Source organism: Hypomesus nipponensis, chromosome 8, assembly GCF_054491055.1.
Source record: "Hypomesus nipponensis isolate SF chromosome 8, ASM5449105v1, whole genome shotgun sequence".
NCBI classification, from domain to species: domain Eukaryota; kingdom Metazoa; phylum Chordata; class Actinopteri; order Osmeriformes; family Osmeridae; genus Hypomesus; species Hypomesus nipponensis.
The window spans coordinates 3963896-3991748 of NC_140368.1; the positions used below are offsets into that span (position 1 = coordinate 3963896).

The 27853-nt window shown below is 50.0% G+C and overlaps 2 protein-coding genes across 4 annotated transcripts in view; both read right to left on the reverse strand.

Annotated features, from left to right (window-relative positions):
- Window positions 1-266: 266 nt before the first annotated feature.
- On the reverse strand, window positions 267-4719 carry prdm14 (PR domain containing 14). The gene is made up of 8 exons (XM_084703345.1): window positions 4038-4719; window positions 3705-3758; window positions 3442-3602; window positions 2907-3177; window positions 2408-2610; window positions 2104-2205; window positions 1134-1353; window positions 267-942 (listed from the first exon to the last, which is right to left on the reverse strand). The coding sequence occupies exons 1-8, from the start codon at window positions 4639-4641 to the stop codon at window positions 770-772; spliced, it is 1788 nt and encodes a 595-aa protein (XP_084559471.1). The 5' UTR covers window positions 4642-4719; the 3' UTR covers window positions 267-769.
- Window positions 4720-9450: 4731 nt separating this feature from the next.
- ncoa2 (nuclear receptor coactivator 2) overlaps window positions 9451-27853 on the reverse strand; it is a 45892-nt gene continuing 27489 nt past the window's right edge. The window contains exons 7-21 of one of the 3 annotated variants that reach the window (XM_084702987.1): window positions 27058-27159; window positions 25773-25913; window positions 25074-25221; window positions 23239-24574; window positions 17439-17637; window positions 16758-16961; window positions 15994-16221; window positions 15506-15638; window positions 15091-15262; window positions 14566-14859; window positions 13668-13736; window positions 12862-13414; window positions 11582-11759; window positions 11141-11342; window positions 9451-9674 (exon numbers count right to left, since the gene is read on the reverse strand). In XM_084702987.1, the coding sequence (XP_084559113.1) occupies window positions 9663-9674; window positions 11141-11342; window positions 11582-11759; window positions 12862-13414; window positions 13668-13736; window positions 14566-14859; window positions 15091-15262; window positions 15506-15638; window positions 15994-16221; window positions 16758-16961; window positions 17439-17637; window positions 23239-24574; window positions 25074-25221; window positions 25773-25913; window positions 27058-27159 (3971 nt within the window). In that variant the 3' untranslated portion in view covers window positions 9451-9662. Of the gene's footprint in view, window positions 9675-11140; window positions 11343-11581; window positions 11760-12861; window positions 13415-13667; window positions 13737-14565; window positions 14860-15081; window positions 15263-15505; window positions 15639-15993; window positions 16222-16757; window positions 16962-17438; window positions 17638-23238; window positions 24575-25073; window positions 25222-25772; window positions 25914-27057; window positions 27160-27853 lie in introns of all 3 variants that reach the window. The other 2 variants (XM_084702988.1, XM_084702986.1) reach the window with 2 other exon arrangements.

Consider the following 27853-nt stretch of genomic DNA (forward strand, 5'->3'; position numbering starts at 1 on the left):
CCCACCTCATTGCTGCACTCCATTGTCATTCATTTGGTGCTGTGGTTTGTTCATTTACACTGGCAGGAGTGAGTGAGTGAACGTTTGAGAATTGTGTTACATGTAATCCAAATTAATTCTGAACGTTTCTGCACGAATGAGGTATCACAAGGTATAGGCCTTTTGTAGGCATAACATTTAATCGAGGACAACTTAAAAAGTTATGTTATGTAGACACAAGCTATTAGTCATGCTCTGAGTTTTTATTTTTTAATTAGAAAGCATAGGCTTTTATACAAACAAATACACACACATATTGACTACTTTTGCAACAAACGGGAAACGTACAAAATAACATTTATTATAGCGGACACATGGACTAGAGGTAGTATACACATTTTATGTAGGAGTAACGATTACTATGAAATCACACGTTTTCTTATTATAAATTAAAATAATAAAAAAACGAATAGCACGAATGGCATAAATATGGGCCCAAAAGTAGTTAACCGTGCTGATTCTGAAGTGTAATTTCGATAACGGAAACAACGAAGACAGCAAATACGATATCATGAACAACTGTAGCTCTTAGCCACAAACCAATATTGGCAATCAATTGAATTTTCCTTAAATAAATAAACATATTAAACAAAACGAAAGACACAAAAAAACAGCGGTTGTTGTATTAAATAAATGCAATTGTTAGGCTATTGATATCATAAAACGAATTTCTTGTTTGTAAGTTTGCTCATAGCGGCGTTTTCCTCAAAGGAAGTATTTTCAGGGCGTGTTATTTCCAAGGCCGATATTCTGGATTGAGAACAGTCAGTCCGCTGAAGGGAAAGTTTTCACCCTGGAGTCTCTGAGTCCTGCTGGGCTTGCCAACCGAAAACATCCCTGCACCATCGATAGATTCGTTTGTGGATAGAGATGGAGGAGCCGCGGTTTCCAAAAACGGTCTTTCTGTCAGAACGAAAACAAACAAATCAATTAACAGAAAACTCTCAAATACAGGATTTAGGCCACTCTGCAAATAGGCCCTACTCATCGAAGTCTTAACTATTCGTAAAATAGTATACATTTCCAACATAGCAAAGCTACTTGGCGGCTTATTGTTTCATTACATCTATACTCCAAAATATGATCAGGCTTACTTGTATGATTCTTCATGTGGTGCTTGAGTTCTTCTACATCTGGAAAGGTGCTCCCACAAACGTCACATGGAGACGGCTTGTCCTTGGTGTGGGTACGCCTGACGTGGCTGTCGTGCGCGGCGTGCGATGCGAAGGCCTTTCCGCAGTGCTTGCACTTGAAAGGCCGCTCTCCTGAGTGCTGGCGAATATGCGTGCGCAGAATACTGGAAGCTGTGAACGCCTGGCGAGAAGGGGAACAGGATGGAGTGAGTGACAGTGACGACAACAAATAAAATGTTCACTGGTGTATCTTAATACGAACAGGGAGGTGCAATTGATGAGACTATATCCCATGAGTCCAGAGGTAATAACCGGACTTTAAAAAGCGGGATGGCTTCGTCTGGGCGCTCTTCTAAGTCGACCACTTTCAGACGAGTATAGGCCCACCAATGTTCGGTTAATTTTAACACAAATAAAGATTGTAAGTGCCCCGAAGACACAACATTCACTGTCTGTAGTCTGTACTAGCCTATGTTATTCAAGGCCGACTGTCAAGACAGCAAATCCGAAAAGCTACAATTGCAGCCTATTTTACTAAGCCTAGCATTCTCTTCAGAGTTCAGACAAAATAAAGGGGCAAGTCAATCCCTTATTTTGATGGAAAAGCAAGATATTTGTTTAAACAAAACGTGTTTGAGTACATAAAACTAGGAGGATGATATAGAGAGCACAAAACAAGGAAAATGTCTGCCCCTTGGAGGGCCGTAAATTCAAAGAGTAATCTCAGCTAACAAAGAGATGGGTGTACATCTGGCGATAATTAGCATGTAAGTGTCTCAGCGGAGCGTGCCTGCGTCAGGAGACAATAAGGGTCTCATGCCAAAAGCACCATGAAATGACGGAGCTCCTAAATGGCAAGCTCGAACTCCTTTGAGTCAAGGCGGAAACTCCCACCGAGGGCACTGGCACCGGGACGGACGGTTATGCCTACCTTATTACAGTAGACACACTTGTACGGTCGCTCTCCGGAGTGCACGCGCATGTGTTTATTTAGACTGGACGACTGAGAGAAACTCTTTCCGCACACCGAACACTACAACAGTGAGAATATAGAGTATAAATTATTATGATCATTCACAGAGGTTGTCTTCACACACAGTAATAAAAAGCACAAAAATGTTTTTATATTGGCATCGGCACACAAAACAGGAGCTGTTCTTTCAGCACCAACCGTCATTTAAATGTGTGAAAGAAAGAGGCGGAAAGTAAAAATTAAATTAATAGGATTGACCCACCTTGTGTGGCCTGTGTTTCTCGTGAACGTGTAAGATGTGAATGCGTAATCGGTCTCTCTTCTCAAAAGACCTGTTGCAAAGATGACAAGGAAACTTCCGGTCGCCCTGATCCACGCATCGTGTATACTTCAGATGCTTGTCTCTGTAATATTTGTACGCGAAGACTTTCCCACATCGATCACACTTGAAACCTTCTCCAAGATCTGAAATAGGGAGAGCATAGCAGTATACTGAGCCTGCCTATCACAATACAGAAAACTATATTTTTCAATATAATATAACACACTATAAAATAGATTAAAAATCAGAATCAGAAGGGATTTTATTTGCCATGAATGTTTGCACAAACAAGGAATTTACTTTGGCAGGGAGGTGCATACATTAAACATATAGGAATATTGAAACTTAAATATGTGGATTAACTATACAAAAGGAGCAAAGTCTAGCTGATTATACAATCCAATAGGTCTAGGGTACATCAAACTAGACAAATGCTAACCTTCAGCTGGGAGCATCGAGTTGTTCTCCTCAAGCGAGTTCTTCAGGGTGAGGGGGATCCCCAGGAACTGGACATAACAGTCCCCGTACCAGACCAGCAGCTCCTGCCTCGGCTGGACGTCCTTACAGGTCTCATAGAAGATCTGACGCTGGCTCTGGATGGCAATCAGATTCTGTTCTTCTGGGAAACGTGCACACTTCACCAGGGACATCCAGTTCCCAGAGCTGCCCCGGCCGTCCACAAAGTGACTCAAACGGCCATTCTCAAACACCTGAATAATACAATACAGAGGTTGACTTAAAATATGAAATGCTATAAAGCGACACATAACAACTGAGCCAATAGCCCTGAAATTGTAACACATGTGGCCTCATATGTTTACACTACACAATTATGCATGTCATTTCTATTCAACTATTCACCTGTGTAACTTTGGCTTTGTCATATTACCACTATAAACCTCCTTACCACTGTAGAAGTTATAACCTCTAGGCTTAAAGCTATTTTCACACGGTGAAGAGTATAAGTAACTTGCCTCCCACATCAGCGTGTTGTCATCATGTGTTTTGATCTCACTCGTATTGACCAGTTTGCCTTGGAAGGGCCCATAGCGAGTCCCTTTAGGAATGGAGCCTTTGTTTGAGAACACCCCATAATGGGATGCATTTCCACAAGTGGTCTGGAGGATGGTCAACCCTGGAAAGTAAATAAGACTTGTGATTACATTTAGCAGGCTATTTAATAAAAATGTTTATGGTTGCAAAACAGTAGGTCATAGGTCAAGTACATATAGGCTACCTTCAGGAAGTTCCAGCACATCAGTATCCAATGAGAGAAACTGGCTCTCAGAAACTGACAAACAAACAAAAGACAGTTTATTACTATGTTGATGAAATTACAAGAATATTCAAGGAATCATCTGTCACAATAAGTAATTATTATATTAATATATTATATTATTATTATGTTGTATATATATTATTTTATATATTTTTTTATAAATTCTAAACGCGATACGGGCATTTTTTTTTGTCAAAAAGTGGTAGCCTACTTCATTTTGTTATTAATTAATTCAATTTTCTGAAAGGTGAAGTGACATAATCGGGACATTATTTAATTTAATGAACTCACCTGACTTTCCTGGCGGTGTGACACCTGAAATCGCGTGGTGCTCCGGGCTTCTGGAGTAACCATAGAGAACTGTGAATAGATCGTCCTCGCTAAAACAGTAAGTGCGTATTTTCTCCGGTGATAAGTTAATATCCCGAAGGCGGAATAAACTTTCCTTGGGCGGCGTGGCCGAGGGGGCGGAAGACCTCTCACTCGAGGGACTGCTAAAGTCCGATAGTGGCCCGGTAGCATGTTCAGTCGCCACGGAAGCCTGCTCATCGTGCTTGGAGTAAATGGTATGTCCGGGCAGCACCCTGTATGGAATACTGGACACATTGAAGATTTGTTCGTGGAGCACAGTGGCTTGATGTCCACCATGGCCAATGAAAGGAGATGTTCCGCCTGCGAAGTTGAAAGGCATGACCGCTTGGGTGTCTGTGACCAGACGGCCGAGAGACTTCAGCGGATGAAGGAGGTTGTGGGTCCCCGCGAAGAAATCCATGTAATGAGTGCCAGTCATATGGGCATGGTAATAAGCCGTCCCGTGACTAGGGCTAGATTTAAGCGGGCTGGGATGGATACTCTTGTCCTTCACCACTGGAAGACTGGACACGGACACTGACATTGCAGCAGGCACAATTTTGGGTTTGCTCAAATAGTTAATTGGTCTGTGTTTTTGCCTGAAAAAGAAAAAAATAATTAATTGGATCCGCATCCTTTCAACATTTGTTTGTATTTAGCCTATATGTAGACCATGGTTAGGCTACTTAACGAGGACATTTAATGATATTTTAAGAAACATGAACAATTTTGTGACAAACTTTTAATTTAATTTTGAATTAAATAATTTAATTTTGAATGAACTAGACTACACTGGGATATCACACAATACATAACCTATCAAGTATTTTATTTAAAACGAAATAGGACAAAATTCTATTGCAATTTTTCGTGAAAAGTTTGACGTAGCCTATAGGCAACCCATTTAATAAACGAAACTCTGAAACCAAAACATGACTTTCGAAGTCTATATCGAAAAAGCTAACATGCCAAATATAAATTGTGTCAAATTTTTTCACAAATCATTCTTTCACTTGGGGACTTAATAGCTCAGCCCGGTGGTGCATGTTTACATTTACCTAGCCTACATTTGAATAATTTAGCAGGCCCTTTTATCCAAAGCGAAATAGCGTAGTGCACATATTATAAAAAACTGAGTTTTGGGACTTTTTCCAGTTGGCAGAACCCACACCAAGCACATCAATATATCTAAATTGGTGTCCTCAAAAACAGTTTCCCCATGACTACGCAGGTATATCTGGTAGCCAATTCGGAGACAAATCAGGGTCATGACACTCAAATTAAACAACAATGGGTCGGTGGCAGAGGTCAACACCAATGAAGTATGGAAGATCTAGGCAATTTTAAGTAGGCTACAGCCGAGTTGTCAAGTCCCGTGCAAATAAAGCATGTCTTCCAATCTCAATATGATGAAAGATTAAGACTAGAGAAAACGAAACATAATATAGCCTAAGCTAGTATTTACACCATCCTTACCATAAATAAGAAATAGCTTCTTCTTTTTTTACTCACCTTTTCGCGAGTCAACAAGCATATTAAGTCGATGTTGTCACATTCCGGTTTTCTACGACTTCATGAAAAAAACAAACGGTTAGGTAGAAATACGATCGTGAAGGAAGAGCAGTCGCCTGTTTGCGTGTTGGTTGTGTTGTGTTGTTGAAGGCATATTGAATGGCAAACTATGCACTCAAAGTGTGGGGCTGTCTCTTTCCTGTCTGTTCTGCTATTGGTCAGATATCTGCTAACGGTGGCATGCGTTGTAAACCAACTGGGAAATCACCTTTCCAGTGCAATTACAACTTCCCCACTCTCCACAAACACAAATGTAGAATTCCTGACATGGACTACAATAGTCAAACGTGACTCTGTATAGGTTAATAACTTAAGCGAACGTTAATTACACTGTTTTTGCATAAGTATAGCCCAGGCTTTATATGATATAAAAGCAGTAGGTAATTCGTTCGTTTCTAAAATAAGATTTTACCTTTTAGACATACCTTTCAATGTTCTGTGTGGATTCTATAAGAAATGGAACATATAAAAGTGCGATTTTATTCACTTTTACTCACTGCACACACCGACCCAAAACGACTCGCACAAATCAAGGCACTCGAATAAATGTTGCAATAACAGAATTCTTTATTTACAAGGGTATTATTCGACATCAAATTGCAAATAGCATCAGCGAAGCCATATTAGTTGACAACTTGCATAACTGTTTGAACTTCTCTCGGTATATCTAATTTTGCATAAAATACTCACACTAAAGGATTACAAACGTCGATGCGGGGTGAACAGTGTGATTTTCTTGTGAACAACAAGGCTGGAAAAAAATACATTTCGGAACGCGCAACACTGTTGTAAGCTTTCTCCAGAAAGTCCATAGAATATATTACATATTGCTTCAAAATCCCTATGCATCATATTTTCCAAACACGGCTCAAAGAACAATTCTGTGAGAGAAAAGAAATTATACAAACAATACAGAGTTCAATCGATCACAAACAGAAGAAAACTGAGCAGTGAGAGAGTGCTGCATCTAAGTCTCCAGCAAATGAGTTGAGCAATGATGCGCCCATTCAATATTGTACACGATTCACTATACAAATATTATACATACAACTTCAGAATGTACAAGAACGAGAACAGACGATTCTAAGGCAATATGCTAGGTTTGTAGCATTTCAAGGTCCTTGCATTTAGCTCTAAGAAATTGGCAGACAATACAAAAAAGGATATTTCAAATGTCCAAAATCAAAAGTAAAATGGTGTTTTTTGAATTCAAAGCCTGTGTGATACGGTATATCTTGTGGGGCAATTCGTTTGCTCCTAGTCCTGATATAAATGTTACAAAACACATGGCTACTTTATCGTCATTTCAAAATCTTGACAATCTTTGGAAATTTGCAAAGGGGGTTGATAATGATTTAATTTAAACGACTAAAATACGTGTTCATCACAAATGTCAATTTTTAAAATCTTACAGAATTTATCAAAAGGGTGCTAGATAAATTGTAAAACAAAAACATTTGAATCCGTAACTTCAGAAAAAGCCCAATTTGTGCCCAAAGTGAGGACAATCTCTAGAGAAATGAAAGACAATTTCTGTACCCAGCAAACACCACCCGAATCCTGACCAATACACACCAGGAGTCTACAAAGCTAAAATCACTACATAGCTGGTACCGAATTGCCTCTGGGAAGGTTAAACTGGACAAAAACATTGGAACTGATATTGTCAGCCAATACCAGTCAACATAAGATCCGCACACAATTCCAGCAATCAATATACATTCAAATACTAATCCCACCGTTTCATATTGTAAACTCTGTCATCCACACCAATTCACACACACTTCAGAGGTGACATCTTGGTTTTCTTTGAACATGGCTCACTCTAAGTACAGGTCTTCAAACGTGCTAGGTCCTTCCTTCATCATGTGATACCCAAATGATAGGCTGGTAGAATTCAGAAACCCAATTCAAAAGGCATGGGATATTTGGCTTGCTCCGAGAATAGTGCCAAGCTTACACAGCATTATCAAAATCTTTAGGATTAGAGGAAAATGTACTTTTGAGGTCAGACTGTGGCCTTGCCTTTCATCTAACAAAGGAGGTCAAAAAACCTGTTGGGGAAGGAGACTAAGTCGGTGAAAACGTCAGTTAAACATCAGTTAAACATCAGTTAAACTGCCTGAGGTCAAACAATATGGCTACGATTGTGTCAGAGCAGGTCATTCATGACCAGCAGACTTGCTCTCTGACATCTACTATAGAACAGAGGCTGGAGTCAGAGGGCCAGTGAGTACCCAGAGGCAGGTGTTACCCAGCTCCACACCCCCTCCTCTACCACCAAGCCTGACCTGCACATGTCCACAGGCAGCTAGCGCTGAGCCACATACCCCCTGGACTGCATAATCTAAGGTGGAACAAATGGATTTAGACGGCTTTGATACAAACTGCATAAAAAAGTATGTGTTTTAATACTGCGTCCAAACCGCGGAGCAAAAAAGCGTCTCCAGGAAACTGTACAAAAAATTACAAAACAATTTTTTCTTCCAAATGAAACCAAAGAAAGTAAAAAAAACAAAAAAGAAATCATAAAAGAAAAAGAAGATCCTCAAGTAATGGTTATTGCTTGTTTACATCACACCAGACCAGTTTGCACCTAGCAGCTCAGCATCTCACTCCAAACAACATAGAAAGCACACTTCCATTTTTGTAGTTACTGTATGGCTGTGTTGAATTTGTCCCGTCTTTGTTGAGTTCTACACGCTATAGGCAGAGAAGCAAGCGATAATCTGTACACTGTATACACTGCACACCCCCTTTAGAGTCTGACCTCAGTGTCTGATAACCACGCCCCCCCCCCCCACCCACCCCACCCCCCCCACCCCACCAGTACCATACCAGAGTCTGAGATTTCAGAACTACTTCCCCAAAACAAACATTAATACACTGCTTCTGTTCAAGAGGCAGCCAAAGATCGGCCAGGGAGACCGCAAACCCGAAAATAATAGAATAAATAGGAGAGAACTCTTGCTATTATGTACAATCTCTCTGCAATCTTGTTTTCTTAAACCATACGATATTTCAATATCTTTTTTTTCTGAAACTACTGGACCAAAAGAAAACCCAATTTTTACAAGGTAATTTTTGAAGTATTTTCAGAAAGAATATCACCATTTAGGATTAAAAAGTGCCTCTTTCACACTTTAAACCACTTCAGACACGATCTAGCTACTGTGATAAAGAATAATCTACAATAATTAAAAAAATAAAACTTAATTTAATACACTATAAACCTCTTGACTAAATAAGTCTAATCATACAAACCATTTTTTCACTCAAACCATTCTTCTGCAGTGTATTTCATTAAAAGTTGTCAAACCATGAATATCTTCATTCTACTTGTAAAAGAAAAAAAAAGAAAAAATTCAAAGGCGGTAAAAACCAGCAAAAAGGTGAAAACAGCAGAACATTTACAGATCACTCCTCAGAATCCCCCAAAAACTTAGTTTGGAGTCACTTTGCTGCCATTGTGCAACGGAGGGATTTGAAGGGGATCGGGAAGAAGGGGCCAAGAAGAAGAAGGGGGGGGGGGGAGAGAAAAAGAACTGTGTATATATATTTGAGATGAGATTGCAAATGGCCGCAGTCCACTGAGAGGAATACATTCATCTGACCAGGGATCCCCCCCTGCTGCCTGTCCCAGCATGAAGAACCACCCAGGGATGTCTGGAGTAAGTCACACCACGGTGAATGCAGCTGGACAGACAAACAGGCTCACAGGCCTCTACAAGAGCAGGGTTAGGCGTTTTGAGAAGTCCCATGATTCCCCCCCCGCCCCCCCCCCTCCAACCGCCTGTCCTCAGTCCTGGCCCATGCCCTCAGAGGGGCTACGTAGAGGCCAAACCAGGCCAGGCTGGGTGAAGGTGGGCTGGGGGCGCTGGGTCAGGGCAGGCCCAGGCTGGTCCAGAGGCCTGTTGGTTGGCTGGATGTTGGGTAACAACCAACAGACTCTGGCTTGTAGCATTGAAGTGCTGGCTGCATGCTCCACGTGGGTCAACAGTATTTCTGAAATAAACAGAGAGAAATTGATGCAACTGAACACAAAAACATCTTACCTGGCCCGTGACTGTGACACATACCAGGAGTGTTAAAAACTGCTCGACTGATCTCACACATCCATCAGAGCATCTTAACTGAGCACATTATCAAACATTAACTCCGCCGCACACATAATCACCTCTTCTTGCACTAATGGCCAAGGGTTGAATAATTCAAATAATCTAAGTGCCAATAATTTCGATAACATGACAAGAAGGTAAATCAAAGGACAGACATACTAGTACCCCAAAGTTTATAACAAGAGCCCGAAGTGCATACAATTAAACTGCATCACCTTGGTTAAATATTCATTTAGTTTTATTAGGGCTAAAAGCATTAGCAGCAACAGCAGTGGGCCACATTCCACAGTCCACTTGACCAATAAGAGCCCCCCTCTGATGCAATCACATGGACGTTATGTTGCTTACGAGTAATGGAGTACTAATAGTGCATTGAATTTGCTCAAAAACTGTATCGGCCACGTTATGCTAGCTTGGGAGACTGCTGAACAGTGTGTATCTGCATTTCTGAGAGCGTGTGAATGTAAACAAATGTGCATGTGTGTTTATATCTGAGAGAGAGAGACAGAGAGAAGGAGAGAGACAGAGAGAAGGAGAGAGACAGACAGAAGGAGAGAGACAGAGAGAAGGAGAGAGACAGAGAGAAGGAGAGAGACAGAGAGAAGGAGAGAGACAGAGAGAAGGAGAGAGACAGAGAGAAGGAGAGAGACAGATATGGAAAAACACCCTCAAATAAGGGTGTTGTTAGACGTGCTGCTCTCAGAAGCAGCAGCCTGTGTACTGAAGTGATCCGTCAGGCTGTCAGTGGACACGACCAGCTCCATCCACGTCTTGCCTGAAGCCCCATAACTCTGGCTAGCAGAATTACGTAAGCTAATGAGACTAAATTATTCACGAGTTGGGTTCTAGAATGGACTGATGCTCAATAAGTGTACCCAGACACTTAGAGCCTTGCAACATTCGCTACGCAAAATGGTTAAAGTAAAGAAAGTCATTACATGTTGGCCATACATATACCTGTTTATTGCCTAAAATCCTATGGGCTCCATTTAGTTCAACTTCAAAGTGGTTCATGGGGAGATTGGATCCTCTGAGAGAAGGCTGACTTAAAGGCAAACACTGCACTAGGCTGTCTGACAATGGACACTCAACAGTGGAGAATTCCACCCACAGGTAAAAAAAACAACAACAACAACAACAAAAAAACAACAAAACTGGAAAGTTATCCTGCCTCTGAATCAAGCGTTGCAGCTCAGCTGCTGGTCTTGAGACCGATGAAACATAAGCACAGGAATGTTCCAGGCATCCGGAACACAACTGCCGCATCCACTTGATTTAGTCTGCCTGATGTTTTACACTGTGTTTATGGTCATTCAATGTGTTTCTGCGCGAGCGTCGCAGTATGTCCCCTACCTGGTCCTGACCCATGGCTGACATGCTGGGCGAGGGCCCAGGCACCAGGGAGGTGACCCCCATCTGGCCCGCCATCGGACCCATGCTGTTGGCGTTGGTCGCCATGGATACGTTGAGGTTCATGCCGTTGCCGTTGTACATGGCGCCGTTGGGCTGCTGGGCGAACTGGGGCGACGGGGACTGCTGCTGCTGGGCGAACATGCTGCGTAGAACAAGGACAGGCGCGCGGGGGTGGGGTGGGGGGGGGTGCAGTGTGAGGAAACGCTCGACTGGACAACCCTGTTCAAACGATGTGAAAAGGATGTTTTTACATCCACGATGAAGCCTTTCTTTACAACAAAAAACAAAGAGTTGGGCAGGGGAGAGGAGTGCTGAGCCCCCTAATGTGACAGGGCATTCTGTATGGGCGTTGGCTCTGGGTCCTTAGGAGCCCCTTCTCACCTGTTTGCTCCCATGCTGCCCTGCGGCCAGCCGTTCATGTCTGGGGAGGCCTGGAACGAGGCTCCGCCCTGGCCCTGCTGCATCATGGGGGACTGGGCGTGGGCCATGCGCGGGGACAGCAGGGGGCTCTGGGGCGTGGCGGGCCCCCCGAAACCTCCGTCAGGCGGCTGGCTCATACCTGAGAGGGCGGAGGAGAGGGGTCAGGGGTCACACAGTAGCCACTACCTAGTGCTGCTCGATTGATTGCATCACATACTGGGCTGCATAGCAGGTACACTATAAGGCTGCATGTTCCTGGTCTATGATGATGATGATGATGATATTCTAGAACATTCAGACGTCTGGACGACCAACAGGCAGAAGGCAAAGCAAAGCAAAAATGATTGAAAATGTGACTTTTTGTTTGACAGACATCAGATCAGTTTACTGATCCTTTTTGTGAGTTTCCTACAACAGGTAAATATTGACAGTCTCACAAGTAAGACCGTTACAAAGTAGCGAGGGAGAGTTTGACGTCCGTTAGGGTTTTCAGGAGGCGTTCATGCACGTGAGGGTGAGCAACCCAGGTGGGAGGGGGGGAGGAGGGGGGGAGGGGGACAGGGGAAGGGAGAGAGACTGGTCTCTGACAGAATCAAGACACTGAACCAAAACTGGTCATTTTCAGAGCAGGTGTGAGGGACTGACAGACATATTTCAGGGCCCGGTTTGCAGGATATCGGATCATACTGGATTAGCAGATAAACCTGGGATTACACAGCCATCCACCAGACTGAGGGATTATGTCGTGGTTTGAGCTTCATCACCTAACAGGGAGCTGGTGAGAGCTCTGTTCCATTTCCAATCACACTGACCATCAGCGATCTGATCTGGAAGTACCAGCGTGCACTGGTTGATGTGCAAACGGAGCCATGCCGATGCAGCACGCCGTGGAGCTGTGGTCTGCTGCCCTCTAGTGGCAGCTACGCACACGGACGAGTGCCATTTTTGGATTGGTTGTTGTGACTGTACTGGGGGCACGTTTAAGAATCGCAGATGTTCTGTGTTGGCTGCCGATTGGTTCTCCGTTTGGGTCATGATGAGGTGACTGTGAGCGTTTGAGCCCTTGAAGCGTAATGATGCTGTGCGCCTGGCGACATCTGCACGCTCGCGCGCACACGCGCGCACACGCGCACACACACGCACACACACACACACAGAGAAGAGATGCTGAGTGGCGGTGTGCGTGTGTGCGTGTGTGTGTGTCAAATGTGTGTGCATGTGTGTGGGGTGGGTGGCAGTACCTGAGTTGGGGAACTGAAAGGCACTGTGCTGCATTTGGGGGCTGACTACGGCCCCAAACTGGCCGCCCATCATGTTTGTGTTCCCCACCATGCCCTGGCTGGCCAGAGCCATCTGGGAGGAACCATGCAGGGAGGCGTGGAGCTGAGGGTTGGGGGGAAGAGAGGGCAGGCCGGGGGAGATGGGGGAGGAGAAGGGGCTGGTGGGAGGAGGGGGGGACGCCAGGCTTGTACTGGTACCGTAGCTGGCCGGGTAGGGGAACTGCTGGGGGTTGGCCTGGGGGACCCGCGGGGTGCTCATGCTCCCTGGGAGGCCCGAGGCGGCCGTGGCGGCCATGTTGGGAGGCAGGTTGAGGCCCTGGGCGCGCATCACCAGGCTCCTCTGCTGCTGGACCTGCTGCTGCTGCTGCTGCTGCCTCTGCTGGTCCAGCTGCCTCTGCTGGTCCAGCTGCCTCTGCTGGTCCAGCTGCCTCTGCTGGTCCAGCTGCCTCTGCCTCAGGTTGTTACTGAGCAGCTCCCTCTGCCGCTGGGCCAGCATCTGGGCGTTGATGGTTCCCTGGACGGAGGGAGACACACACAGAGAGACAGAGACAGACAGAGACAGAGAGACAGAAAGAGACAGAGAGACAGACAGAGAGAGAGACAGACACGGAGAGACAGAAAGAGACAGAGAGAGAGAGGAAAAGTGAGCAGAAAAGGTGAAAAGGTGAGAAAATCCACTTTGTGTAGCTTCTGTCTGGTGAAGTTGTTCTGCGAGCTGTGTATGTATAGATGTCTGGGAAGCTTTCACTCTGCTGGTTCCAACATACCTGGTTTGGGGCGTTGGATCTAAGAGGTAGGTTCATGTTTGTCATTTGATTCATGATGGGCTGACGGTTCTGGAGAGAATGGGGTTGAATTCATATCAATTATTCCTTTATCCACTTGACACGCCAATAAACCTACCCTTTATTTCCATCCAAGGCTATAAATGATTGTAACCTGAACTGTTTCAGTGACACAGACTCTGTACTATCTCCTGGTCATATCCCTACTTGACCATCCGATAGCAGCTTGAGGCTTTACTCACACGCACACACACACACAAACACAGCAAAATGCCACCCCCAAGGCCAATTACACATCCACCCTGTGTGTGCACAGCGCAACAGCCATCGATTAGCTGTAGACAAGAGTGGTTGCATCAGAGGTGGACAACATGGACAGGATTAAGGGACAGCATGGCTGCCTGCTGAAGTCTCCACACACCTCCCAGCTCTCGTGTCAATAAACCCCTGACTGGCTCACTATAAGGTATTACACTCTAGAGCAGGGGTTTCCAACCCTGGTCCTCGGGCCTCCCTGCCCTGCATGTTTTAGATGTTTCCTTGTTCCAACACACCTGATTCAAATGAATGGGTCGTTAGCAGGTTTCTGCAAAACTAGATAACGACCCATTCATTGGAATCAGGTGTGTTGGAGCAGAGAAACATCTAAAACATGCAGGGCAGGGGGTCCCGAGGACCAGGGTTGGGAACCCCTGCTCTAGAGGACACTGTGCACCATTGTACAGTTTGTCTATGTGGAAGCCTAGTACACCAACAACAACAAAAAAAGGCTCATTAGCAGTTAAAGGCTTACAACTCCACTTTGTCAGAGTACATATGCTGGTTCCATCATCCACTGTTGTTTTTTGGCCCAGCCAGTAGTTTAGTCCTGTGCGTGTACCTGCTGTGCCTGCAGCCTGTGTTGGAGCTGCAGCCGTAGTGTGTTGGGCTGGTTGGGCACCCCTCCGGTGGGCCGCAGGCCCGGCCTGACCTGCATCCTGAGCATGGGGTAGCCGGGCCGCGGGCCCATCTGGCCTGCCAGGGGGTGGAACCCTGGCTCCTGCAGGGCCCCGGGGTAGCCCCGCTGGGCCATGTGAGAGGGCGGGGGGCCGAACTGCTGGCCGTACATGGGGGGCTTTTGGTCCATCAGCATGGAGGGGTCCTGGGGAAAGTGCTCCTGCTCCACAGACTGGCCCTGGGAGAGGGGAGGGGGAGCGCACGCGTGAACACACACACACAACACTCACTTTACACACCTGGCCGTGGAAATAAACCGGGGTAATATGGCACAGCACAACATGTTACAGGGAGGATGGGAATAGGAGAATGGGAGTGAGGGAGGGAGAGAGTGTGCGGGAGAGGGACAGAGAGCGGGAGTACGAGAGAGAGAGAGGGGAACAGGAGGGGGACGTCTCACCTGGCCTACCAGAGCAGGGATTCCCAAGGCTCGGTCGATCTCCTCCAGGCCGTCAAAGTCCTTGAGCACGGTGTAGAGCTGGGACAGCAGGGCCCCCTCGTCCGACGGCCCCCCGTCCCCAGGCCCCTGGCCGGCCCCCGGCCCACACATCACCTCATCCTGGGGGGTCGCGTACACAGACCTGGGGGGGGGAGACACAGAGGACGGGAGAGGAGGGAGGAAGAGGGTTCAACTGGGGAAGGTCGTAGCTATTCTCAGCTATGGTTGCTGTGAGGAAACTATTGAAGTTCACAAACAAAACCAAACAACAACAAAAAAAAAAACAAATAATTCCCACACAGCAAGGAGCAGATATTGATTCTTGATGGAACAGCTGCTTTGATGTGGCTGCGGAAGTGGGCGAGTGAGCATCGACTGTGGTTACCTGTTTTGGTTTCCGAAGGGTGACTGTTCGATGGGCATCATGCTGTCTGGCCAAGGAGCCGTCTGGTTGGGCGGCGCCTGCTGCTGGTTGAACTGGTGGGACAACATCCCCATGTCCATCCCTGACTGGGCAGCTGGAGACAGGTCGACACTGGTCAGACTTTGGTGTTAAGTGTGTCAGCTGTAGTTGCACGTACTCGCCACCAGATGGCAGCTCCTAACAGTTTTGAGGGTTTCTCAACACAGAGAGAGAACCGTTTCTGTGGGTGTTTCAATATTTGTCAGTAAGCCACAGTGGAAAGGTTGAAAGCTGGACTGTGGGTGGGTTAGAAAAAGCTATTACCCCCGGGGAGAGAAAAAAAAAAAAAAGCCTTTATTAAGTGTCTCTACATTCTCACTCGTTCAATCCATCGACTACATCAAAATGAGCTAAGCTTCTAATGCCATGAGCTTGACTTCAGGTGGACTGGAGACTTAAGACAGACTCACTGTTGGCCATCATCTGGGACTGCAGCATCTGCCTGGGTACTGGCTGGCTGTTGGGCCGCATGGGGCCCACGGGGCCAGCGTTGGGGCCCATACGAGCCTGCAGTTGCCCCTGCTGCCCTGGGGCTCCCTGAGGGGGCGCAGAGGCTGAGCCACCCATCGGGGGGCCCTGGGGGCTCCAGCCCTCCTGCAGCTGCATGCCTGGCCTGGGGCCGTTAGGACCCATCACACCTGGAGACAGAGTGAGGGGGGAGATGGAGAGAGAGTGAGGGGGGAGATGGAGAGAGAAAGAGGGGGGAGATGGAGAGAGAGCAAGATGGAGAGAGAGCAAGTGAGCAAACCAGAGGACATTCTCCCACAGCCACCTCTCCAGTAAGAGCAGAGTGGGCATCTCCCACAGCCACCTCTCCAGTAAGAGCAGAGTGGGCATCTCCCACAGCCACCTCTCCAGTAAGAGCAGAGTGGGCAGAAGCTCCGATGGAGGCTGTGCTCAGTCACACTAGCTCGTCACGAACGTCAGCTCTGAATACGACTGGGCTGTTTGGTGCGAGGCCCAGAGATGCTCTTCAGACTCAGCCAGCAACAGGAAGTGACTCACTCTTCCTGTGTGACGCGTCTACTTTGTGATAACCCCAATGAGCAATCATAATGTGTCGACTGTGAGGTTGTGTGTGTGTGTGTGTGTGTGTGTCAGTCTAGCACTGGATGACACAGTCAAAGCCGTGACCCAAAACGTGATGTCAAGTGTGACATCACAGGTCTCTCACCTGCGTTGACCAGGGTGGCCTGGTTGGCCATCATGCCCTGGTTTCCCACCATGCCCTGCTGCTGCTGCTGCATGAGTGTGTAGGGGCTGCTGGTTCTCATGGGGTACTGGCCCGCGGGCTGCTGAGAGGCCATGTTCATGTCCAGGGACACGCTCCTCATCGGAAGCCCCCTGCCCGGCTGGCCCGGTCTCTGACCGCCGAAACCTGGAGACGCAGAGAGAGACAGGACTGAGGGCTGAACGCTAAGGGCTAGGGGCTGAGGGCTAAGGGCTGGGGGATGGGGGCTGAGGGCTATAGGCTGGGGGCTGGAGGCTAAGGGCTGGGGGATAGGGGCTGAGGGCTATAGGCTGGGGGCTGGAGGCTTGGGGCTGGAGGCTAAGGGCTATAGGCTGGGGGCTGGAGGCTAAGGGCTGGGGGCTGGAGGCTAAGGGCTGGAGGCTAAGGGCTGGAGGCTAAGGGCTGGAGGCTAAGGGCTGGGGGCTGGAGGCTAAGGGCTGGAGGCTAAGGGCTGGGGGATGGGGGCTGAGGGCAGCAGAGGAGCAGGGACAGGTATACCGAGGAGGCTGTCATGTTAGCTTGACCTACATACACACCGTCTTCGTGTGCTTAACCCAATGTGAGTATCTATCTGAGCGCGTGTGTATGTGTACTGATGTGCGTGTGTGAGAGAGAGAGACTCACTGCCTGGCCCCATGCCGGGCATGCCTCTCTGCGGCTGTGTTGCCATGGCAGGGCTGCCCTCACTGGCGCTGATCTGCAGGATGTCGTTCATGATGTTCTGCTTGTCCAGGGCACTGGGCAGGGACACTGGCCGCGGCTCACAGAACAGCTGCGGCTGGGCGCTCTGCAGGTCGTTCAGGATGTCGTCCAGCTCTGACGACTGCAGGGGGAGACAGGAAGGAACCAGGACAGGGACAAACGAGATGAAAACACTTGGAAAATTACTGGACTATTTAAGAAAGAAAAAATAATAATGGACTACTTGAGCACCTGCGCACTTAACTGCGCACAACTAAATGACGTCTTGCTACATTGCCAATAGCAAAAATATTTTCCAGTAAACAAACCCATCGAGTCGAAGCGACATGGCCAGGCTTTCATACTGGGGGGTGAACAGCAGACAGCTCTGTTGATAACACACACTCACAACCCCGCTCTGAAATGAACCAGTTTCTCCAAATCTAGGCCACACTTTACATCTGAAAAACACTGTCTATCGCCCGGCTGGGTTTGGACACATACACACACACACGTTTTCCTCCTCTGGGATATGGAAACGAGCACGTTAAAGATGTTTTGATGACAAATACTACATGTGCCTCAGCTCGGACAAGGTAGCGATCGCATCGCATGAGAACAAGTTAGTGTCATCCAACATGGCTACATTCGTGCTTTCTTGTATCGCTGTGCTGGACTTGATTTTGGGGTGAATGACGTGATAGGATGGCCGGGGTCTGGTTAGTGCGAGTGTTTACCCTGACTGTCCAGCATCAACCACATCAGCTGCAAGCGGCAGGCTTTAACCTGTCCTACCCAGACTCATCCTTTAGAAAAGGTCACACAAAAGCGAGACCCTTTTCAAAATTCTACAGACATGCCAAACATTGACTCGAGTTCCTACTGCTCCACGGTGACATAGACCTAAGGGCCTCCAGAGTAAATAAGTTGTACTGTCGCCAAAGGACCACTAGGGCGCAGCAGGCAGGACATCTCTCTCCCGGTGGAGCGCACACGCCGGTAAACAAGCTGAGCTCTCTGACAAGACAGGCGTCTGCGGAGCTGGGCCGGAAGGTTCTATAGAACAGACCACAGCAAGAGGCCTCCGGCTGCTCAAAAACAAGCAGGGAGAGCGGGCTTCTGCAGGACTTGGAGCTTTTTTTAGTCTGGGCCTCAGGAATACACACATGCCATGAAAACACACACACACACACACACTGCATATACAAACACACACACACGTCATGCTGGTGTACAGTGACATGCAATGGAGGCAGCAGACAGGATATGGACAAAGGAGAGGGGACCTAATGAGGCCAGGGATGATGTCATCCTACCGAACACTCCCCTCCTCCTCCCCCCCCCTCCCCTGCTCGCCCGCCCTCCGCTCATCTTCATCCCTGCATCCCTTCTGAACCAGGTCTTTGCATTGCCTCTCCCCCACCCCCCCCTCTCTCTAGCTAGCTCGTAGATAAACACACCATGAAAACAACTCCTAGCGGTGCATCCTAGCGGTGCATGGAAGAACAGGCTGCATCACTGGAGGATTCCTGTTGTGCACGCAACCCCTTGGAGACAGTTGGAGACTCGTCCAGCTAGCGTGGACAAGGCTGGCAGCGGCTCCACACTGCCATCGCAGGAGGGAGGAGAAGCGAGAGGGGAAGCAGGCTCCACACTGCCATCGCAGGAGGGAGGAGAAGCGAGAGGGGAAGCAGGGGAAGCAGGCTTCACCTTCAAGGAGAAGTGACAGCCTGCACACACGCGCATGTGCATCCTGTAGTGTTGTACACGTCATCCACCTCTGTCGTGGAACGGAACATGCTCGAAGCCTGCCTGGGTTCCACGGCCCAGCCAGGAAGCAGGTCCTCTCAGGGGTGGGCGGGTCGAAAGGAGCGCGTACAGGAAGAGGCCTGAAGGAGCCTAATGAAGTCTTCTGTCCCTCGTGAACAGCTGCTTCTGGGTTAGGGTTGACCTGCTCGGGATTCCAGGAGGGGTGAGAATGTGGGGGTAACTTTCCCACCGCCCCCCCCCGCCCCCCCACCCCCCTGTGGAGAGGGGGGACCTCTGTCAGGGTTGGACGGTTGTGGGCCCGGGGAGGGCTGCACGAAGGGGAGCAGAGGAGATATACACTGTGCTGGGTTTGGTACGGTGTTGTTGAACACAGTACACAGCATGCGCGTCAGAAGTGGGCAGACACTCTGATCCTCAGTTTCTTTGCTTTTTCCTCAACCTCGTTTTGACCTCGTTTTTCGAGAACAAAGTAAGACACTCCACAGGCCACTCCTACGGCACCAAGACCTTCAGGACAGATTAACAAGCCTGTTCTCTTGATCCTGCTTACCCCTCCATTCAGCTGGGATTTCTCATTTAGCTCTGCTCCAGTCATCAATAATTCAGCATTAAACTATCAATGGGAGGTGGAGAGACGGAGAGACAGACAGACAGAAGAGAGCAGAGAGAGAGAGAGAGAGTGTTCATACAATACAGTAAGCCTTTGCTCATGGCCAAGCAGCGATTCTCCTACTAAGAGGAGAACCCCGCTCCCTGTCACCCAAGCAGAGCCACTCTAATGAAGTCACGGCTTACTTAATGCCCAACAAATGCCCTTTTTGCACTGACAAAGAAATGTGTATTAGTTTAATGGAGGGTTTTTTGACTGTTAAATGTGCATTAGCTGACGCCACCTCTGTTGAAAGCTATTGAGCTTTAATAATTATCCAGCTGTGAAAACTGGAATTTCCACCATGCTTTATAACACTTGTTCATCCATGGGATACATTTAATAGAGCACTTAGTCTGTTTTTAGTGGCGGATACAAGAAATGACTTTGCGGACTAACTTCCAGTTTCCTCTGGTCTAGGCTAGATAACTAGGCAGGATCCCAGCATTAGGCTCTGAAGAAACCATGTTCCTTTCTCTTCACCCAATCACATGCATGGATGTTCAAATGAACAGCTTACCCATGTGACAAACGCCCTCGCCCTGAATGACCCCTGTTAAGAGTGTCACACATGCACATGCAAACCCGATCCCTCCACTCTGCACGTCCTCACGCGGCACAGACTGAAACCAATCGAAGATGGCCGAGACGACCTCGCTCTGGGTGCGAGGGGTCCCCCCCCCCCCGGCTCCTGGATCCTACCAGGAAGTCAGTCTGTGTCTGATATATGCTCATGCATCGCAACCATCTCCGGTCTGGACTCTACTGCCAGCCCCCTCCATCGTCCCCCCTTCCTGCCTGCTCTCAGCCCCTCCCCCTCTCTCAGCCCCTCCCCCTCTCTCTCCTCCTCTACTCCATTGCCATGGCAGCAGAGGGGGACATGCAGGAACATATGGCTCATCATTTTCACTGCGTGTGGAGGCTGGACTCTACTGGGGAGGACATCTACACCTCTCTAATCTCTATCTCTCTCATCAGCACCTCTCTCTCTCTCTCTCATCAGCATCTCTCTCATCAGCACCTCCCTCTCTCTCTCTCTCTCTCTCTCATCAGCCTCTCTCTCTCTCTCTCTCTCTCTCATCAGCCTCTCTCTCTCTCTCTCTCTCTCTCTCATCAGCCTCTCTCTCTCTCTCTCTCTCATCAGCCTCTCTCTCTCTCTCTCTCTCTCTCTCTCTCATCAGCCTCTCTCTCTCTCTCTCTCTCTCTCTCTCTCTCTCTCTCTCTCTCTCTCTCTCTCTCTCTCTCTCTCTCTCTCTCTCTCTCTCTCTCTCTCTCTCTCTCTCTCTCTCTCTCTCTCTCTCTCTCTCTCTCTCTCTCTCTCTCTCTCTCTCTCTCTCTCTCTCTCTCTCTCTCTCTCTCTCTCTCTCTCTCTCTCTCTCTCTCTCTCTCTCTCTCTCTCTCTCTCTCTCTCTCTCTCTCTCTCTCTCTCTCTCTCTCTCTCTCTCTCACTCTCTCTCACTCTCTCTCACTCTCTCTCACTCTCTCTCACTCTCTCTCACTCTCTCTCACTCTCTCTCACTCTCTCTCACTCTCTCTCACTCTCTCTCTCTGTCTTTCTGCCTCCCTCATGCACCTCTTTCCTACATATGGACCCAGGCAGGCGTGGGTACACAAACACACAGAACACAAACACTGTTCCCCCTCCACTACTTGTAAACACACACATATACACACCTATTTTTGTTTCCCTCCTTCTCGTCCCCTTCACTCACTCACACACACTTTCTCCTTCTTCCATCACCCTCACACACACACTCTCCTCCCTCTGCCTCTCACATGCACTACCAACCCCCATAGTCTGCAGGAGAAAGCAGTGCTGTTTCCAGGGAAATACGCCACAGAGAGGGAGGGGAGGGAGGGAGGGAGGGAGGGAGGGAGGGAGGGAGGGAGGGAGGGAGGGAGGGAGGGAGGGAGGGAGGGAGGGAGGGAGGGAGGGAGGGAGGGAGGGAGGGAGGGAGGGAGGGAGGGAGGGAGGGAGGGAGGGAGGGAGGGAGGGAGGGAGGGAGGGAGGGAGGGAGGGAGGGAGGGAGAAGCACAGTTGTTCCCATTAGAAACAGGACATACATAGGCTTCTCTCCTCACTGCTGTGGTGTGAGGAGGAGGAGGCGAAGGGCAGGCTCCACCTTAGCACCCCCCCCTCTCTGCTACATGGCTACCACAGCTCAGGTTACAGCAGATCCTCTAGCTCGCTTTCTCATCTCCTCTCCTCCTCCCTTCCTCCTCTCCTCCCCCCTCCGTCTCCTCCTCCTCCTCCTCCTCCCCCCTCCTCCTCCTCCTCCTCCTCTCCCTCCCTCCATCACTCTCCCTCCCTCGCTCTGCCTGCACTCTGCCTCCGTCTCTCCATCTATCCCTCGTTCTCCGAGGGAGCCCTAATTTGAGCTGAGTGCCAAACCTGGCAGTGGCGGTCAACACAACCAGGATCAGCTACCCGGAGTGTGCCGCAGGGGCTCCTTCCAAATGTCACAGTAGTTTGAATCTTGCTGATGGTTTCTCAGAGCCTGTGTCTAAGCTGACTAGACCGAGTTACTTAGAAGACCTGAAACGGCATGTGATAGGGGTGTGTGTGTGTGTGTAGAATACTGCCTGGATGTGTGTGTGAGAAGCAAACATCTGCTCGGTAACCCAGATTAGCCCGCTAACCGACCTGTAGAAGTGGACACAGGAGAACAACTGGCCTCGTCAGGGCTAAGCCAATAGGAGAGCAGGCTGCACAGGAGCAAGCACGCGGCCGATCACCATGTATCATTCTAGAATACTCTGAGGATCTAGAACACAAATAACATGAAGGATGACCTCCCTAGAACTGCCAAGTAACAGCCCGACACACCAGACTAGTTCAATACCGAGGACGGCACCAGTGAGGGCACGTTTCCCTTTTGTCTTGATCGCTATCATTCGCGAATTCAACGTAATTCATCAATCCACAATTTATTCGCAACCAAGTTGAAAGGAATCGGACACCCGTGAACATGACTTCCTGCGAGCTACCTCAACCAAGTCACCAGCTGCAGGGCTTCCCGCAGCCCTTTCCAGTTAAGGCGGGCGCCTAAGCAACACACGCCTGCCGCCTTAACTACGTCGTCCAAAATGATTAATACATTCAAAACGTTTTTTAATAGCGATTCCTGCCGTTGTCTTGTTTTCTCCCATCCATTCCAAAACGGCGACCAACGCCAGTCTTGCTTCTACCAAACTACCCCCCCCCCCACACACACACACACACACACACAATTTACCGCGGGGAACCCTGTGCTGGGAGTGTCTAACCTGTCAGACATCATCATCACCATCATCATCACCATCACCATCATCATCATCACCCACCTGCTCCGCCCGGTCATAGCCTGTATCCTGCTTCTCCGTCTTCACCAGGGGGTGTTTGCCCCCCTCCACCTTCACCTCGCCGGGCTCCAACTTGGCACACTTGTCCTTCAGCATGGAGTCGTCCTTATCCAGCAGGTAGCGCAGCAGAGCGTTGTCCTTCTTCTTGGGGCTGAGGGGCTCCTGTTTGGGGGTGAGCTCGGCCGGGGCCCCCGTGGGGCCCGCCTGCTCCGAGCCCAGCTCTTTGCCCGTGGCCTCGGCCGTCAGCCGGGCCAGGTCCACGGGAGAGGTGCTGTTCTGGAGCAGTCTGTGCAGGATCTTGTGTTTCTCCTTCAGGGAGGTGGTGTGGGCCCCGCCGGGCCCCCCTGGGTGGCATCCCGCCAGCCCTGGGGCCCTGGCCCCCGAGGGGTCCTTGCCGTCCCCTGCGCCGGGTGACAGGGGCGACTCCAGGGGCTCCGACTTGGTGGTGAGCAGCTGCAGGAGCTTGGTGTGGCCTTTGCTGTCTTGGAGACGACCGGGCGCGTCCGGGCCCTCGGGGCCACCCTCCCTCTCCTCCTTGGGCTCAGCGAGGGCACCGTCCGTCTGTCTCTGGTCTCCCTGACCCTGGCCTGGCTCTCCGTGAGGGCCAAAAGGCTCCCCTCCGCCCCCCCCTCCTCCCCCCATCTTAGACATCATGTGAGGGTTGACCCCCGCGCCGGTCGTGACCCCGGCGGGTGAGCCCATCTTCCTGTCAGGTGACCCCATGGCGTGGGGGTGGGGATGCCCGTGGCCCACCCCGTGGCACTCGCTTAGGGCCTGCAGAGCCGTCAGGGAGCTGCTGGTGTAGCTGTGGCTGTTGGCGTGGCTGTTAGCCGCGCCGGCGCTACCTCCGGCTCCGCCGCCCGCCCCGCTCCCGCACATCCCCACGGGGGAGGGCGAGTGCAGGCCTCCGGCCACGCGCGGACTCCCCGCGCCCACGGGACTGACGCGGTGCCTCGGGGACAGCATGGAGTTCTGCGGGGCCTGGTGGGGGCCCCCCGCCGGGCTGGGACTGCCCCGCGACGGACTGCTCATCCTCCAGTTGGGGCCCTGTGAGGGCGGCTGCATGCCCCCGTGGTGGCCGTGAGGCTGGGGGCAGCCGTAGCGGTAGCCCTGCATGGGAGGCTCTCTGTGGCCCCCGGGAGGGGAGAAGGGCAGGCTGTTGCTGCTGACTGTGGTGTCCTGGCCTTGGGTGCTGCAGGGCAGGCTGCCTGGGGTCGGGGGAGTCATGGAGGGGGTGGAGGTCATGGGCTTGGGGCCTATCCCTGTGTTCTGGCTCCCAGGGCCCATGTCCTGGCCCACACCACACACAGACTGCTCCCTGGAAAACACACACACACAAGCAATGATTTGGGTGTTTGGAATACTGTAACAGTCACAAGTTAGAGTCTAAAATCGGTATTTGTCTTGGATAACTATGATCGATAGGCAAAGAGATAAGGACTGTCAACAGAAGAGCCCCCACACACACACACACATAACCACAGACACACACACACAACCACAGACACACACACACACACACACAACCACAGACAAGCAAAGCGGTTAACTACCACCCGAGGAAAACATCATAAAAGAGCCTCTCTCTTTCTCTCTCTTTCCTCTGCCATGAAGAAAACATTTTGTCTTCCAGCAGAGATACTTATCTGAACAAAGCTGCACTCAAGGAAGAATATCGTTTTACGATGGTAATAAGTGCTGTAGGGCTTTAAGGCAGGTGAACACATGCTAAAGTTACCACACACACACACACACACACACACACACACACACACACACACACACACACACACACACACACGCAAAGGCACACATACCTCTGTAGAATATGCAGGGACATGTAGTGTTGGGGTTCGTTGGTGGCGGGTGAGCGCACCAGTTTGCTCTTGGTGTGTGCCGACACGATGGTGCCGTCAGACAGGGAGAACCTGTAGATGGGACTGAAGGCCTGGCCGTGTCTCAGCACTGGGGGAGGACACACACACACACACACGCACAGAAAACAAGAGTTATAACATGACTCACACAAACAGTATCCTTCTTCGAAGTCTCTTACAACCAACCTCTTCAACAGCAGTTGACATGTAAACAGGCTGAGGTGCGCGTGAGGCAGTGTGATTGAGGCAGTGTGTCTGAGGCAGTGTGTCTGAAGCAGTGTGTCTGAGGCAGCGCGCGTGAGGCAGCGTGCGTGAGGCAGTGTGCGTGAGGCAGGATGTGTGAGGCAATGCGTGTGAGGCAGCCAGCGTGAGGCAGCGCGCGTGAGGCAGCGCGCGTGAAGCAGTGCGTGTGAGGCAGCGCGCGTGAGGCAGCGCGCATGAGGCAGCGCGCGTGAGGCAGCGCGTGAGGCAGCGCGCGTGAAGCAGTGCGTGAGGCAGTGCGCGTGAAGTAGTGCGTGAGGCAGTGCGTGTGAGGCAGCGCGCGTGAGGCAGTGCGTGTGAGGCAGCGCGTGTGAGGCAGCGCGTGTGAGGCAGCGCGTATGAGGCAGTGCGTGTGAGGAGTGCTAGGGGCCGTCTCACCTTCCTGTTGGTGGCGCTTGGCGAAGGACATCTCCCCGTCGTTCTGCAGGTGGAACCTCTGGATGCAGCGCCTGACCAGGTCCTCCCAGCCCGGCTTCATGGAGGCCCGCAGCTGGCTGGTGTCCAGGGACGTGATCTTCCCTGCTCATACAGCCAGGCACACACACACACACACGAGCTAAGTCAGTCACACAAACTCAGAAGTATTTCTCACGCACCAGGCAACCCACAATCCCCACAGGATGTGAATATCTGAAACAGGACTGCTTAGGAGCGTCGTCACAGGGAGTGTGATGGAAATGATAAATGGGTTCAGCTTTCTGACCAACCTGTCCCTGTTTCTGCCCCCCCCCCCCCCTCTCTCTCACACACACACACACACACACACACACAGGCGTGGCGTGTAGTGCAGAGTAGTACAGTCCTCATTGTCACCGTCAGGCGCTACAAATGGAGTCGCTGATGCGTTTCAAAGGCTTGACGCGCCACACGGCGGCAGTGTGACAGACAGCCACGCTGCCTGACTAAAGACCTGTCACCAGCGCACGCAGCTACCTGGGAGCAAGGACGTGACAACGCCGGGAACACACACCGCAGCTGTGTGTGAGTGTGAGTGTGTGTGTGTGCGTGTGCGCCACACACAGACTGGCAGCAGTACATCAAAAGGTTGCAGGTAGGAGAGATAGCCGTCCTGACAGGTACTTTACCTCCCAGGGCTGGACCCAGAGGTGGGGTGTTCAGTACAGACAGAGAGAGGGGAACCCTTAGGGCCTTTAGCTAGCCTGCAATCAGCGCTAACACTTCGGTTTGTAGCGTGGGTTGATTTATGAGCGCTGCAGTGCTGTACTGTACTGTACTGGACTGGACTGTACTGTACTGGACTGGCTCACCCTGCCCTCTGACATATCCTAAGCCATGAGGATCAATTCCACATCAATAAACGTCCATTTCCAGAGCCAAATTTAGAAAGTAATTTTGAAAAGAAATGTAAAAAAACTAATGTAAGCGCATCTGATATCCTTTAGTTAGCTTAGTTTTTCCCTAATTTTTAGGATGCTGAGTTTCACTCGCTTTGCCCCCAGCACTGGAGTCACATGACACACTGAGGAGAGAAAGCCAGGAACGGCAGCTAGGGGATGTGCTTACTGAGACCATCTCAGCTGTGACTGGCTGACGCCTGCCTGGAGGGAACAGGGCCCTGCGACCGGATGAATGCTGTTCCTGGTCATGCAGCAGGCTCTGTGAATGGTGGGGAGTGCGGGGGTGTGTGCTTGTGAGTGGTTACCTTGCAGGTCCTGGCGGGTGGTGAAGCTCTCGTGCGTGGGCAGCATGGGCCTCTCCTTCATGGGGACTCTGCGAGCCACACAGATCAGACACGACTGGAAGTCTGAGCAGAGGGAGGGGGAGCGGAGGAGGGAGGAGAGAGGGGGAGGGGGAGAGAGGGGGGCGGAGAGAGGGGGGAGGAAATGAAAGGAGAGCAGATGTGAGAGGAAGGGAGGGGTTAAGTGTGATAATGAAGGGGAAGGTGAGTTGGGAAAGCAGGTTGAGAGAGAAAGAGAGAGAGAAATGAAAATGTTATTCCCAGCCAGCGTTATTAATCCAGTTCTTAATGAGGGAAGGGGAGAGCGCTGCTTTGCCAGGCGGAGGAACACACCAGAGCAACAGCAGACGGGGGAACATGATGGAGGGTGACCTTTGAGGTGTGTGTGTGTGTGTCGCGGGAGTCTGGGGTCCCCTGCAGGGCCACCTCACACTCAGGATCCCTCCCCCAGACCCACATTAAAGGGTAACATCCCTCACCCATGACAATGACACACACACAGTCCATGACTGGGGATGACCCCGAAAGTCTAACTTTACCTTGCCAAACTGTGTCACCCAAACCTCAACCAAACGTGCAAAAACCACAACACTGGTACTGCACAGAAACAGACACACACAGACACACACATTCCACTGTATTCCTTGGGTAATAAACAGGCCCTCTTGGGTGGTCCTCCTTCTTCTAGTTCCTCCCTCTCTGGCTGGACACTCCTCTCACATTCCTACTGATGCAACGAGGGATGCTACCATTTCAAACA